Below are 13,773 nucleotides of genomic sequence, written 5' to 3'. Positions count from 1 at the left end.
GAGGCACGTACAAAAAAAACCTCCCTTTGGTTATGCTTGATTAGGCCAAGTAACTAAAACATACAATTCAGCTTATGTGTCTACCAATAGTATAGTGTTCATATTAGAATTATGAAGCAGAGAATGAAGTATTTAAACATACCACGTCTACACTAGCAAGAAACATAAAGAGGAAAAAAAGTGTGCCCTAGAAACTGCCTTACCAGCAGCCTGAAGAGCTTAATATACAAAAGAACAGAAATCTGCCATAAACACTATCTTTCTATCTCTTCAAACTTCTGTCCTACATAAAAAAAGATTTCAAAATTTTTTTGGTCCCAGAAATACAATACAAAATCAAGTAATCAAGACAAAACTGATGTCAATGAATTCTGAGGGTTTTTTTTTTTTTTTAGCAAAGTAGTTTTGAATTGGCACAGCAAAAGCAAAGTTGAGTATCAAGATACACAAGACTAATCATGCAAACAACTGCAAGTGAGATGTATTACTTAAACACTAAGCTCATGACTGACATTCTCAATATATACACTGATTTTTTTTTTTTTTTAACCGTGGTGGGGTAGGTCTAGTTAAAGGATATCCATTCTAAGATATAAGTAGCCTCACTCAAAGTTATGTATAGTTATTACTTTTTGGTATAATCAATTCCTCTCTTTTCCTTCTACAAAACAAAAACAAAAGCAAAAGAGGTTTGCTTGAATACATATTAAGCTGTCTTTTTAAAGCTGTCTTTTTAACTGCTTAAATTATCAAACACAATCTTTAAGTTTTCATCAAAAAGGAAATTTCTTTCCCAAAGAGCCATTTTAGGCTGGTCATCATAATCAGAACCTTTCCAAATACTGCGGGAAGTTATTTCCAGTTTAGAATTTCAGAATGTCAGCCTTGAACAGACTTAAGCAAATCTGGTTTCTTTCCTTATTAACAAGTTAGTTAGGATATTTCAGAAACACAAGTTACTGATGTGAAATCACACATGTGAATTCAAATATGAAAATTAGGAATTCAGTAGTCAGGAACCCTGCACACATCATCATGCAAGGAAGGACTTACCCTCTCTTTCCAGCCATGGCCTAGGCTGCCTGCCGAGTTAAAAAACAACAGTTTCAATCACGTTTTCAAAACCAGATTATACCTAAATCTTATGAGTTATGACTTCCGCCACATCATGTGAAAAAAAGATAACCCTACATATAACTTGGTAATGACTGTCTTAGAAGACAGCTCTGAGACAAAAAAAAAAAAAAAAAAGGGGGCAATCAAAAACCTTACACCCTTCTGGAGAGAAACTGGCACCTTAGTGAGCTACTAAATTATTTCAACAGCACCAAGAAAAGGCAGTTTGCTAGCACAGTCTATCAGAGAGAAATGAGAACTTCATTCAATGAACTCTTCTGTCTTACTTGCATAGACCTCTCACAACTACTTAGCACTTCTCAGAATCCAAATAGCTTTTATTAAAATAACTACAAATAAATGGAAATTAAGAAAACAGTAGAGGTGGGGTAGGATAATATACCCTCATATAGAAATAGACTTGCAGTCTCCCATCCCTACCCCAGCCTAAATTAAATGGTCTTAAAGCAGATTTCCAACACAGTATTGAAAAACTTTGTCCTACGCAGGGACACCAATTCAGAAATTTCAGTTAAGTTCTCAGTATAGAGTCCAAGGGCTAAACATTAATAGTCTCACAGCACACTGAGAGCCAAAATTCCTGGTTGTGCTTTTTTTCCTTTTGATGTTTGATCCAACTAGTAAGATTAACTATAATGGACTAGGGAAAAAAAAAAATCACTGTACTTGGAATTCACCTTCTAGAATGGTATTCCAGAATGTCTAAGAAGGTAGAGACATTCTGAAAGAAACAAGAAAAGTATACTGGACCCACACTTCAAACCGTTAGAGCAGGAGTCCCTTATGTTAACTGAGTGCCAGAAGTCAACCTAAGTGCTAATTTGCATAAAGCCTGGGCACAGATAAGAGTATCAGAAGAATGCATAAAAATAAATAAAAGATAACCATAGGTGATAAATTTTTAAGAGCCATAATTATGCACCCAAATGTAGTATTCTAGGCTCAGGCAAAGTTCCAATGAAAGTCTAGGGCAACTGGATAAAACACCGTAATAATCCAGGCTGAGAAATAATAAGGCTTCTCTTTAGCAACATTTCTCTAAATTGTTACTTCCTTCCCATTTTGAAAAAAGTTTCTTTTAGAAAGGAATGGTAAGGATTCCAGACAATATGCATCAGAGCAGAATTTAAAATTGAAGGCATTGTGTCGATTGTCATTGGCATTATTTACACTCATTAATTTATCTTCAAATAAGCCCGCAACTCCCGAAAAAAGCGGTTTTAAATTTTTCAGTGCCTTTGATTTCTTACTCTAGACTAACAATACTTTTCTTCTTAGAGAAACAAATTTCACAGATATAACTTCCTCTGTATTCAGTCCATCAGCTAAAGATCAGTGCTCTTGCCAACTACCCCTGTCTCAGAGTGATGACCTGAAGTTTATAACATAGTTGCTGAAGAAATGAAAAATACTCAAAAAATACATGAGCCAATCACAAATTTCTTATCAATCATCTCTTCTAGAAATAAACAAGACAGCATCTGTAGATAAGCAAATACAAAAAAGTATCAATGCAAACATTCTGAAATCATCTTGCTGAAATATGGTGCTTTTTCCTTCAAATTTCAATCTCACTATTGCACATACCTCCTGTAGATGACGGCTCAATACATAAATTCTGATCTTGTCAAAACCAAGCATGCGGGAAAAAAATGAAAAAGATTATCAAAGTAAATGTGCAAATATAACTGGTGCTTAAAGCATGTTCAAAGCATAAGACCCTAAGACAAAGGAGCTATAACTTGCTGGCAGACAGTCAAGTAACTGCACCTGGTTTTTCCACTTATCTTTAATAAGATCTTATTCAGCTAACACACACACAAACCAAAAATGGATAAAGACCGCAAACTAACAAAAATTACCATGTATTGAATTGATCTTCCCACTCTTCAGTTTTTGACTGTATTTCCTTTATTTGGGGCGATGATCAGTTCATGTAGAAAATAAGTCATCGACATACTTTTTCAAGTAACAGTCTGGGTATCTTCAGCCTCGTGAACAGGTATAACTGTTTTGAGCTGCACATATCAGAGAACCTAGCATTCTATCTGAGAGCTTGGCACTCGGCGCATGTTTAGGGCGTGTCGATGTATTTCTTGCATCTGTCTGATCCGGTCCTTCTGCCACATTAAGTTTTGAGGCATAGGATATCTCTGAGTGCCATGCAAGTACCGGTATGGGATTCTCACATGGCAGGCCGTGGCTCTACAACGAGGCTGTGGCATGGGAGGCAGAAGCATCCACCTCTTTCTCTCGGCACAATATCGGTAAGCTTCCTTCCGATACTGTTTGTCAATATCATCACTGTTTTTCCAGCCTCCAATAATGAAAACGTCATCTCTGTAATAGCAAATGGCCGCGCCTTCGATGCTTAGGACTTCTGGAGGTAAGCTCTCAAGGATCTCATCAGAAACTTGGCTGGCAATTTTTCTTACTGCCTCTTCATTTTCTAAAGAATAACTCTTGGGGCAGCATGAGGCTGTCTGATAAAAGTTTGAATTGACCACAGACATTTGGAAAAAGCAGTAATTGTCAATAAGTGGCAAAGATTCCACATCTTGCCACTGTCGAGTTTCCGTATCATAACAAGTGATGACAGCCTTTAACCCATCTTCAGTGTCCCGGTCCACAGGAGTGCGGGCAGCGATGTACACAAACCGGTCCTCAATGGCTAGTGCTTTAACATCTCGAAGAATCTTCGGTGCTGATTCCAAGTTGTGCCATTTATCAAGCTCGGGATTATAAACGGTCACATCTTTAAAACCAGGACTGAAGTTGCCATGTCCTCCAATGCTGTAGAGCTTCCCTTTGACTTCTGTTAGTCCAAAAGAATGCTTCCTTGTCATCAGACTACAAACGTGTTCCCAGGTATTCAAGTTTGGGTTATACCTTTCCACAGTTTTAGCAAACCCTGGTTCCATCGACCCAGCAACATACACGTAGGATTCTGTTACTGCAACAGCATGTCCGTCAAGGTGATTGTGAATATGGGGCAGGTTTACCCATCTGTCCTCATCGACAAAATATCCCACACATTCACTTAAATAGTCCCCTCCTTCTGACACGCCTCCAATGACCATGATCACGTCCATGTTTTGCCCATAGCGAGGTAATAATGAGACATGAGAAGCGGGATGCTGGAACGTGCCAGACTGTATATTCTCGGCTCTAAGAGCATGCCTCTCCACTGCATCGGCCACTAACTTGACACAAACTTCATTATTGGCCACCAGCCTCTCTGGTTTGACATGACGAGTAAGGTAAGTAGGTTTCATCTGGGACAATCTGAGCAACTTAAAAAGTTCTTCAAAGTATCTCTCTCTCTCTTCAGCATTTCTCTGAACCCATTTCAAAACTGTTTCAAATAGAACCTCTTCAGAATCAACTGTAATCTCCAAGTCCGACAGCCAGTCTCGAATGAGGTGGAAAGGTAAAGTATAAAATTCCTCATCCTGAATTACTTTGTGGAAGTTTCTCCGTATCATATCCGCAGCTTTCAGAGCAAGTTGGCTTAGAGTATACATGTGAGCTAAACTATGAATGGCCACACAATTAGAGAGATGAAGTTTTTTCTTGAGAAATTCTCCACAAAATTCTTTTAAACGAATTAATAGGAACCTAAAATCAAGAAAAAGAGAAAGAATTTTCAAATGTGCATATTTTATGTGGCTGCACTTTGAGAGCATCTGAATTATACAAACTGAAATGTAAGCTTCATCTCACTTCATGCACAACTGAAAAAAGCATATCCTCCCAAATTAAAAAGGACTGTGCTGAGAAGTAGGTTTAAAAGCATACATAAAAATCATCTTTATATATTTTAAATTATTTCCATTAGATAGTTTATATGTATTATATATTATACAAAGTATGTGTAATACACACACACAAAACAGAGTTTTTGATCATGTAAGGTGTTTCAGAACATATCCATTAATAAAGTACAACAGTCCCATACTTTAATTCCACTTTAACTTGCCCTTGGCAAAGGCAAATCCCAATCCAGTCTTGTCTCTGCCATCCTGCCCTAGTCCTTTGCCAGCAACCAGCCTCTTCTTAGATGAGGCTGGGTCTCAGTGAAGGGAATTTCTTTAGCATCAGCTACATGGTACAGGAACTGTGACTCCTGGGAGGCTGTTTGGTCAGCTCTCAGAGGGAATGGCGGTGCAGGCTTTGTGTCAGAGGTTTTAATCTTCTCTTCACCAGAGCTTTCTCCCTGAGTAGCCCAGGGGTGGGGGCAGGGGTGGTGCTCAGGGGTTTTGTCCTGAGCTGGGTTCTCATTAAAGCAGGTGAGGCAAGGCAAACGAAAATATCTGAAGAAGCCAGGAAATAAAACAACAACAGAAAACGTGTAGGATGGTCCACGTTAAAAAAGTAAAGAAAGTAGTTTGGCATGTAGCTGACCAGATGTTGTTTGCTCACATAAATTAATCTGGCAGAATTCAGCCCCAAGGGTGGCCAATTTGAGACCACTGCTAAAGAGTAAGTCCTCAGAACTGAGAACATGAAATAATGTAAGAACGACTTCACTGGGACTTCCCTGGGGCCCAGTGGTTAAGACTCCGTGCTTCCACTGCAGGGGGCGCGGGTTCCGTCCCTGGTTGGGGAACCAAGATCCCACAGGCCGTTTGGCACGGCCAAAGAAGAAAAAAAAAGGAATGCCTTCATCAGTCCAGGCCTCTCTCACTTCAGTAACCATGTGCTATTATGATTATTGTGCTTAATAACTGACTGCGACATGAAGATGAATTTCAAGACAGGCTCCCTTCACCCTCTCCAGAGAACACACCATCTCAGACATAAGACAAAGACAAGGTTGAGTGGTGAGAGCTCTAGCGGCTCTCAAACATGTCTGGGTGACGGCGTCACTCCTTCCGGGGCTGCCCCACCCCCGGCTTCTGACTTTTGGCAGGCACTCCAGGTAAGCCGACACGTATTCCCTTGGACAGGTATTTGGAAATACTGCTCCATGAAAATAACAGCTGCTGTATACTAGGCATGTGCCATGTGACAGGCATCATGCTGGGCACTTCCTAGTATCTCTTCAGGTTGTAAGTGCCTGCAAGGTAGGTACGATCAGCAGGAAGAGTATATGGGGGGAGGTGGGGAGGTCGTAAAGGAATCCTGCCTCAGAGCTGACGGGCCAGACTGGATCTCATAGTTGCAGGGCACTTAATGCCAAACACAAGGCAGCTGCTCAGCAACTGACATAAGGAGAGAAGTCAAAGTTTTAAGTCAACTGTCTGCGGTGTTCCCTCCTCTCCTCGCCCCAATTCTCCAGTAAAGCAGCAGTAAATCTGAAAGAACACAAGCTCACATGACAGAAGCAAACGTAGCTTGAATGAGTGCAATGACCCTTCTTTATCCATCTGCATTCAACAAACCTCCCTCTCTTCTCTCAGACCTATATCCACCCACCCAACCGCACCCTCAAATAGATGACCCAATCTCATGCTCTGAGAAAACAGAAGCAGTCAGGCAAAAACTTCATCTTCCCGCCATCTTTTTTTTTTGGCCACACTTCGCAGCTTGCAGGATCTTAGTTCCCCGACCAGGGATTGAACCCGGGCCCCGGCAGTGAAAGCACCTAGTCCTAACCACTGGACTGCCGGGGAATTCTCTCCCACTATCCAATCTGTCTGCCTAACAGCTGTACGCTATACTCTGCCTTCCCAGTCCAACTTCTCCACTTTTAATACGGATTCTATCCCCTTCTTGGTTTCAAGGACTTTGGTCCTGTAACATCAATTTCTCCTCTTCCACAGATTCATTTTTCATCAGCACACAAACATGCTCCACTATCTCCTATCTTGGGGGCGGGGGGGAAGAACTTCCTGGACTCCTCTCCACACATGTCCACGTGTATCACTTTTCTGATCCTCTTCACAGTCAGACTGAAATGGCTCTTGTCAGTGCCATCAAGGACCTCTATTATCACCAAATCCAATGATCACTTACAGTTGACAGAGCTGACATGATTGGCTACTCCCTCCTTGACACACTTTAGGTTTCCATGGGATCAGTCTCCTCTGCTGGTTCCTCTTTACCATTCTGGAGAACCCCAGGGCTCAGTCCCGCTGTTTCTCTTTCCTATCTACACTCTCTTCCTAAGTAATTTCATCCAGTCCCGAGGCTTTAATTGCCACCTGTATGCTAATTTCCCTCCAATCTGTAGCTCCCAGTGCTCTTCTATACAACTGCCTACTAGACATTTCCTGGACCAAAAACCAAACTCCTGATTTTCCTCCCAAACACTTTCCTGCAGTCTTCCACATCTTAATAAATAATGAACAAACTCCATCTTTCCAGTGGGTCAAAAAACTAGCAGTCTTTTCCCTAACCCCCCACATCAAATCCATCAGCAAATTCATCTCCTCTGCCTTCAAAATATGTCTAGAATCAAAGCATTTCTCATCAATTTTCCTTCTCCTCCTCAATCGAAACCTCCACCACCATTGCCACAACCTCCTAAACTCGTCTCTCTGCTTCTGCCCTTGCAGCCCCTTCCCCACCACCTCATCCTTTTTCTCAACACAGCAGCATTCTCCACATCAGACCGCATCACTCCTCCACCCCGAACCTTCCCACGTCATTCAGAGTAAGAGCCCAAGTCCTTCCACAGGCTGACAAGGCCCTGTGGGATCCGGATCCATCCCCATTACCACCTTCAGGCCTCTCTTACTCCTCTCACCCTGCAACCCTTTGATTCAGCCACACTGGCCTCCTGCTATTCTCTAACACCCGGACAAGCACCATCTCAGGGTCTCTGCACCTGTGTCCCCAACCTGAAACACCCTTAACCTCACTTCCTTCGGTTCTTTGCAAAATGTCTTCTTCACGAGGATTTCTCTATCCATCCAATTTTAAAAACAGCTCCAGGGCTTCCCTGGTGGCGCAGTGGTTGAGAGTCCGCCTGCCGATGCAGGGGATGCGGGTTCGTGCCCCCGTCCGGGAAGATCCCACATGCCACGGAGCGGCTGGGCCCATGAGCCATGGCCGCTGAGCCTGCGCGTCCGGAGCCCGTGCTCCGCAACGGGAGAGGCCACAACAGTGAGAGGCCCGCGTACCGCAAACAAAACAAAACAAAAAACCCCCCAAAAAACAGCTCCTTTACACCAGCACTTTCTATATGCTCCACCATTCTTTATTTTTCAAAACAGCTCTAGCAATCACCTAACATGCTGTTTTATTTATTGTCCATCTACCGATGTAAGTGCAATGTGGAAAGGGACTTTTGTCTGTTTTGTTCACTGCTGAATTCCCAGCAGCTTAGATCCCAGTGTCTGAACTGATGCATAATAGGTACTCAATAGGTATTTGTTCAAATAACGAATGTGTAACATAATGCTGCCCCAAAAGACTCCTCCCCATCTCCAAACTGCATTCACCTGCCTCCTACCTAGTCCCTGGAACATCCATCTGGGCCCCCTACAATCCATCTTCCCCAGCAGCACAAACATCTTTAAAAATATTTAAATCAGATCATTTCTTTAGCCAGCTTCCCATCACCCAGTAAAATCCAAACTCCTTTTTCCAACACATTTCACACACCCTTCTCCCCTTCACCCACTAGATCACTGAGTTTTCCTTTTTTACTTCTTCTCTAAGCCAAATGAGGTTCCGCCCGAGGGACTCGGCGCTATCTGCCAGGAATGGTCATTCCCCATCTTTGCATGGCCAGTACTCCGTTGCCGTTTAAAGGTCTGTTTAACGGTCACCTCCTCAGAAAGGTCTTTCTTCTACGCAATCACTATCCTTTCATCCTTTTTAAATGTCCACACAGTACTCATTACATACGGACCTTCTTCTTCACTGCCTTTGTCCCTTCGCCTGGAGTCTGACAGGGCGCCCTCGCCGGACTGGCAGGCTGCAACCTCAGCACCCAGCGCAGGGGCGGCCCCACAGCACACAGCAGGCGCTCAGTAAGTATCAAACGAATGCACTTCGTCAGGGCTCACTCGAGCCCACCCTGGGCACTGCCCTCCCCGCCTTCTCCTGCGCCCTCCCTGGATGCGGCCCTCGGTGGGCGAGCATCCCCACCCCGGCCCTGCACATCCCGCCTCCGCCACCTACCTGTCGGCCAACTCCAGCACCTCGTGCACACTGCCCGTGCTGACGCGGATGCGCCCGGTGTACATGTATTCGATAACGGCTTCCACCGTGTCGGGTTCGGGCCCGGGTTCGGAGCTCCACTTGCGCATCTCCACCCGGCCCGAGCGGGACTCGGAGAACTGGCCCGAGAGCAGGGGCGTGAAGTACTCGGTGGCGGCGGCCAGCACCGAGCGGTGGGCCCGGAACTCGCGGCCTCCCGCACCGCCGAAGCACAAGGTAATGTCGCAGAAGAGGCCCTGGCGCCGCTGCTCGTTCTGCCTCCATGACAGCTCCGAGCAGTGAGAGCTGCACTCGAAATCCTCGGCCTCCGGGCCCGGGTCGCCCCCGCTCGCCTCCATTGCAGACAAGCCAGGCCCAGGCCCGAAGTCCACCGTGCCGCTGCCTCTGACTTCGGCGGCCAGCCCCGCCGAGCCGGCAGCGGCCGTCTCCATGCTCTCCATCTCTAGCACCTGCAGAGATGCAGCCGCGGCCGCCGCTGCTGCCGCCGCCACCGCCGCCGCCGCCATCTTGACGACGCCGCCCCCGACCCCGCAGTCTCCGAAAGATCCGGCGGCTCTGGTGCGACAGAGGGATTCTGGGAATAAATAGTGGGCGAGGGGCGGAGCCGGCCGCCGCTGGGTCTGCGCATGCGCCCCCCCACCCGACCTAGCGCGTCCCCACTCAGGTAAGGTGCAAACGTACTGCTCCCCAGTTATGACGGTCTCCCCGGGGGCCGCCCATCCACACGCCCTTGGGAGGATGGCTGTTTCCATCCCCTTAGAGAGCAGCGTGCTCTTCGTGATCGTTTTGTAAAGCAAAAGCCCCCTTAGACCCTCACCCAGTGTTGTCTTGGGTGGCAACACTGGATTTTTATTTAAGGGTTTAGAATGGCCTTGGAGTAAAAATTGAAAAAAGAAAAAGACTCGAGACTGAGCCCCAGTTAAGTGGATGCGGGTGAGCAAGTTACTTATGATCTCTGAACTAATTTATCTTGCTAAAAATGGGATACTATCTAGATTGGAAAATCGCGGTGAGGATTAAATGAGATGCTTGTCAGGTGTTTTACATAGTGCTTGGTCCACAGTTACTGTTCCATACATACTTGTTAAAAAGATAAATAAAAGCCACTTTGGGGCTTTAAGCAAGGGAGTGGCTCAATCAGATGCCTGTTTTAAAATGTCGCTGGTGGCTGTGTGGAGAATGGACTGTAAGGGGACAAAAAAAAGTGGAACTAAGGGCACTAAGTTATCAGACCAGATATGGGTTGATCAGAGGGGTAAATCGACAGGACTTGGCAACCAGAGAAGTGAAGGCAGGCTTTTGGCTTGAGTATCTAAGGAGAGCTTTGGTTCCCATTCACTGAGAAACGGAAGGTACCGATTCACGGGAGAAGATAGTGGGGTTATTTTGAAGATAGTATTTTGATTCTTTTTTTTTTAAGAGATGAACATTTTTAAAACTACATGTAGTCAAACTATTAGCAAGTACACTTCAAAGGAATGCAGATGAAAGGAAATGGATGACAGGAGATAGCAGTATGTTTTCATTGTTACTATATAGTTTATTTAAACCAAACTATAATACAGAGGAGAGACGGAGGTGGCAGCTGCCCAGAATCTTTGTGGATTACAAATGCAAACTGAAGGCAAGTCGGTAACAGACAAGTCAGTTGCATAAATACAGAGAATGTTAAGACACAAGACATTTCACAGCTTTTTGCTTTGCACTTCCACTTTAAACATATGTATGTTACAACTTTACATTTTAAATTACTGCTCCACATATCTGTAACAATGGCTAAGGATGCAATGGTCCTGTCCCCCTGACATCAGTCTGCAACACGGAACATTTCAGGGGGATACCAAACAAACTCTTAACACACAACATACGAAAAGATCCTAAAAAAAAAAAAAAAAATCAGATTAATACAATGCTCTTCAGGTTATATGAGGAGGAAGAAAAGCGAAAAGGAAAAACAACGTATTAGGGGTCCTTTAAATGGAGTATCTTGAGGTCTTAAAAGTGTCATTCCCTTCCTTCAAGGGGAAAACACTTTTTTTACCTAATGGAAAAAGAAAGCAACATTGTAACACCCTACAATGAGGAAAAACACTACCCTGACAGTGCTTAGATGCTTCCATATAATAAATACAGCAGGTAGCAGAGCAAATGTTACAAGTATTGGCTGGGTTCTTATTTCTATGCTTATAAAAAAAATATTAAGCTTCTTTGTGTAGACTGAACAGTGTTAGCCTGTGGGTGTTGGTCTTCGGTGCCTGTACACTGGTGGCTGTTTACATTCCAGACCCATCCTTTAAGCAAGCTCCAGTGCCAGCTGTCTGTGGCTATTTCCCAGGGGGGAGGCATTCTCGTCTTCACTTTACTGTGGCAGGGTTCCTGGCTCCATTACATGCTCATGTGTTCCGGAAGAACATATGAAATATCATCCCATGGGTGACGGTACAGCCCCTGCTTCAGCCTCTTCTGATCAAGATAGTGTCCTAAAATGAAGCAAACGCATCTTTTTGTTAAGAGTTGGTGGGGCTTCCCTGGTGGCGCAGTGGTTGAGAGTCCACCTGCCAATGCAGGGGACGTGGGTTCGTGCCCCGGTCCGGGAAGATCCCACATGCTGCGGAGTGACTGGGCACCCGCCGTGAGCCATGGCCGCTGAGCCTACACGTCCGGGGCCTGTGCTCCGCAACGGGAGAGGCCACAACAGTGAGAGGCCCGCGTACCGCAAAAAAAAAAAAAAAAAAAAAAAAAGAGTTGGTGAGTTTTTAAAATTTTGGTGAGGGGGAGGAGATAAGGAAGGGAAATCTTAATACAAAAAAAATGGGGAAGGACACCCAGATCCATCCCACAGGCAGATGCCAGCCTTGGTAAAAGGGAACTCTTGGACTTCATTCTATTTTCCTGGGCTGGCAATCAAACTCATTTCCAAGAGCAAAGGAACAAAGATAAAGATAAGGCAGAAGTTTAAGAAAGGAAGGATTAGGAACAGTGATTAAGGCAATGTGTCATCTCTCTTACAGAAACTGGCCACACAGGTTAAGTGGTATACCTGAACGATGGGGTAAAACAAACAAAAACAGAAACAGAAACAAAAAACACAAAAACAAACACACAAAACTCTTACTACCAACTCACCAATGAAGCCCATACTCCTTCCCAGCACAAAGATGCCATTGAGGGCTCCAATGTCAATATATTCATCAGCTTCCTCCCTGCAACACACAATCCACTTGTAGTTTTACAGTGGCTCACATGACTGCCCTCCTCCCCACAGAAAGTACAATTTCTGCCCAGGAATGAGAAGCTAGCTCTCTCTGAACTCAGAGTAGAAAAAAGGGATGTTCTGGATGGTAGGTGTAGAGGCACTTGTTTTCTTCTTTATACCTCTCCATAGTTTCTAAATCCTCTCTCATGAGCATGCATTGCTTTTAGAGTTGGGAGGAAACAAGAAAAATCAGTAAGCATTAGGAAGAAGAAAATAGCCGCAAGCTCACCGAGTGAAGGACCCACAGTTTCTGAGCATGTCTACAAATGCAACTCCAATTAAACCGTCTACATTCAGGATAAGGTTTGGTTTCTGGGAAGGCAAAAAAAAATTCCAAGTATTTATCATTATTACTCATTTTTGTTCCTCGTAATGTTCCACTATTACTATGACAACTATTACTACGAATTCCTGACCACCATTTAAAAGGCTCCCACCAAAACATCCCAGTTGATTAGGAGAGACAGTGTCTTACTTAATTCCCAATGTCTAGCAAAGGACCCAACCCCTCGTTGACACTTAGTATGCCTGTTGAACTTAGTTAAGCAACAGGAACAAAAGTTTCCAGAAAACCAGGTTCAATTTTAGCTGCACAGTCAAAATGTAACCTGGCTCTCATCTTCCCCGAGAAATTCAGCCAAAACTCTGATTCGGGCGTTAGGGACATTTTCTTTTTTACCTTCGAGGTGGTAATCTTCTCTACTTCCAGTGCGTAGTCAAGCAGGGGTGTGGCAGGGAAGTGCTGTCTGACGTAATCTTTGAGGATCTGCACGCGCATGTCTGGGTTGTTTATCTAGAAAGTGACCCAAAGTTACAGAGGAACCCACTCTAACACTGCTGTTAAAAGACATGTTCCTGGGAATACCCTGGTGGTCCAGTGGTTAGGACTCTGCGCTTTCCTTGCTGGGGCCTGGATCCCTGGTTGGGGAACTAAGATTCTGCATGTGTGTGGCACAGCCAAAGGGGGAAAAAAAAAAAAAAGATATGTTCATGCTTGTGTCTCACACAGGTGGACACAACTGTATGTGTCATATCCAGGAGGTGTGTTTCAGGGACTTGATCCACATGTATGATTCCATGTAGCACAGATCACGACACTGCTGTGGGGCTTAAGGTTTTTTGATGTCCTCCCATATCTTATTTGAGCCTCAAAACCACCTGAGATGTGGCGACGTTGGGTAAGTCAGCCATGGGGTCAGGCAGCAGGGCTGGGGTGCCTACCCTCAACGGGAAGTCTGAGGTTCTAGACGCTAGCCATACTGCCCACC

At 44.5% G+C, this 13,773-nt stretch overlaps 2 protein-coding genes across 4 annotated transcripts in view; both read right to left on the bottom strand.

The window, feature by feature from the left end:
- Positions 1-2,033: 2,033 nt before the first annotated feature.
- On the bottom strand, positions 2,034-9,799 carry KLHL11 (kelch like family member 11). The gene is made up of 2 exons (XM_081218877.1): positions 9,211-9,799; positions 2,034-4,755 (listed from the first exon to the last, which is right to left on the bottom strand). Exons 1-2 carry the CDS (start codon positions 9,753-9,755, stop codon positions 3,174-3,176), a joined length of 2,127 nt encoding a protein of 708 aa, XP_081075003.1. The 5' UTR covers positions 9,756-9,799; the 3' UTR covers positions 2,034-3,173.
- A 965-nt stretch (positions 9,800-10,764) lies between these two features.
- Positions 10,765-13,773, bottom strand: part of ACLY (ATP citrate lyase) — a 43,007-nt gene continuing 39,998 nt past the window's right edge. For all 3 annotated transcript variants that reach the window (XM_081220662.1, XM_081220664.1, XM_081220663.1), the window contains 4 exons: positions 13,185-13,298; positions 12,735-12,817; positions 12,376-12,452; positions 10,765-11,729 (listed from right to left, as the gene is read on the bottom strand). In XM_081220662.1, the coding sequence (XP_081076788.1) occupies positions 11,635-11,729; positions 12,376-12,452; positions 12,735-12,817; positions 13,185-13,298 (369 nt within the window). In that variant the 3' untranslated portion in view covers positions 10,765-11,634. The remainder of the gene's footprint in view (positions 11,730-12,375; positions 12,453-12,734; positions 12,818-13,184; positions 13,299-13,773) is intronic.

This window comes from Mesoplodon bidens (assembly GCF_964165515.1).
Source record: "Mesoplodon bidens genome assembly, chromosome: 19".
Lineage (NCBI taxonomy): Eukaryota > Metazoa > Chordata > Mammalia > Artiodactyla > Ziphiidae > Mesoplodon > Mesoplodon bidens.
The sequence above is the reverse complement of the archived record's forward strand: the minus strand, read 5'-3'. Positions and strand labels throughout refer to the sequence as shown.

What these genes read in the sequence shown, in the direction of transcription:
- KLHL11 (XM_081218877.1), bottom strand. Translation starts at nt 9,755, where the DNA reads ATGGCGGCGGCGGCGGTGGCGGCGGCAGCAGCGGCGGCCGCGGCTGCA. An exon ending in GTGCTGGAGTTGGCCGACAG is followed by an intron (nt 4,756 to 9,210) that starts GTAGGTGGCGGA and finishes TCTTGATTTTAG; the next exon opens with GTTCCTATTAATTCGTTTAA.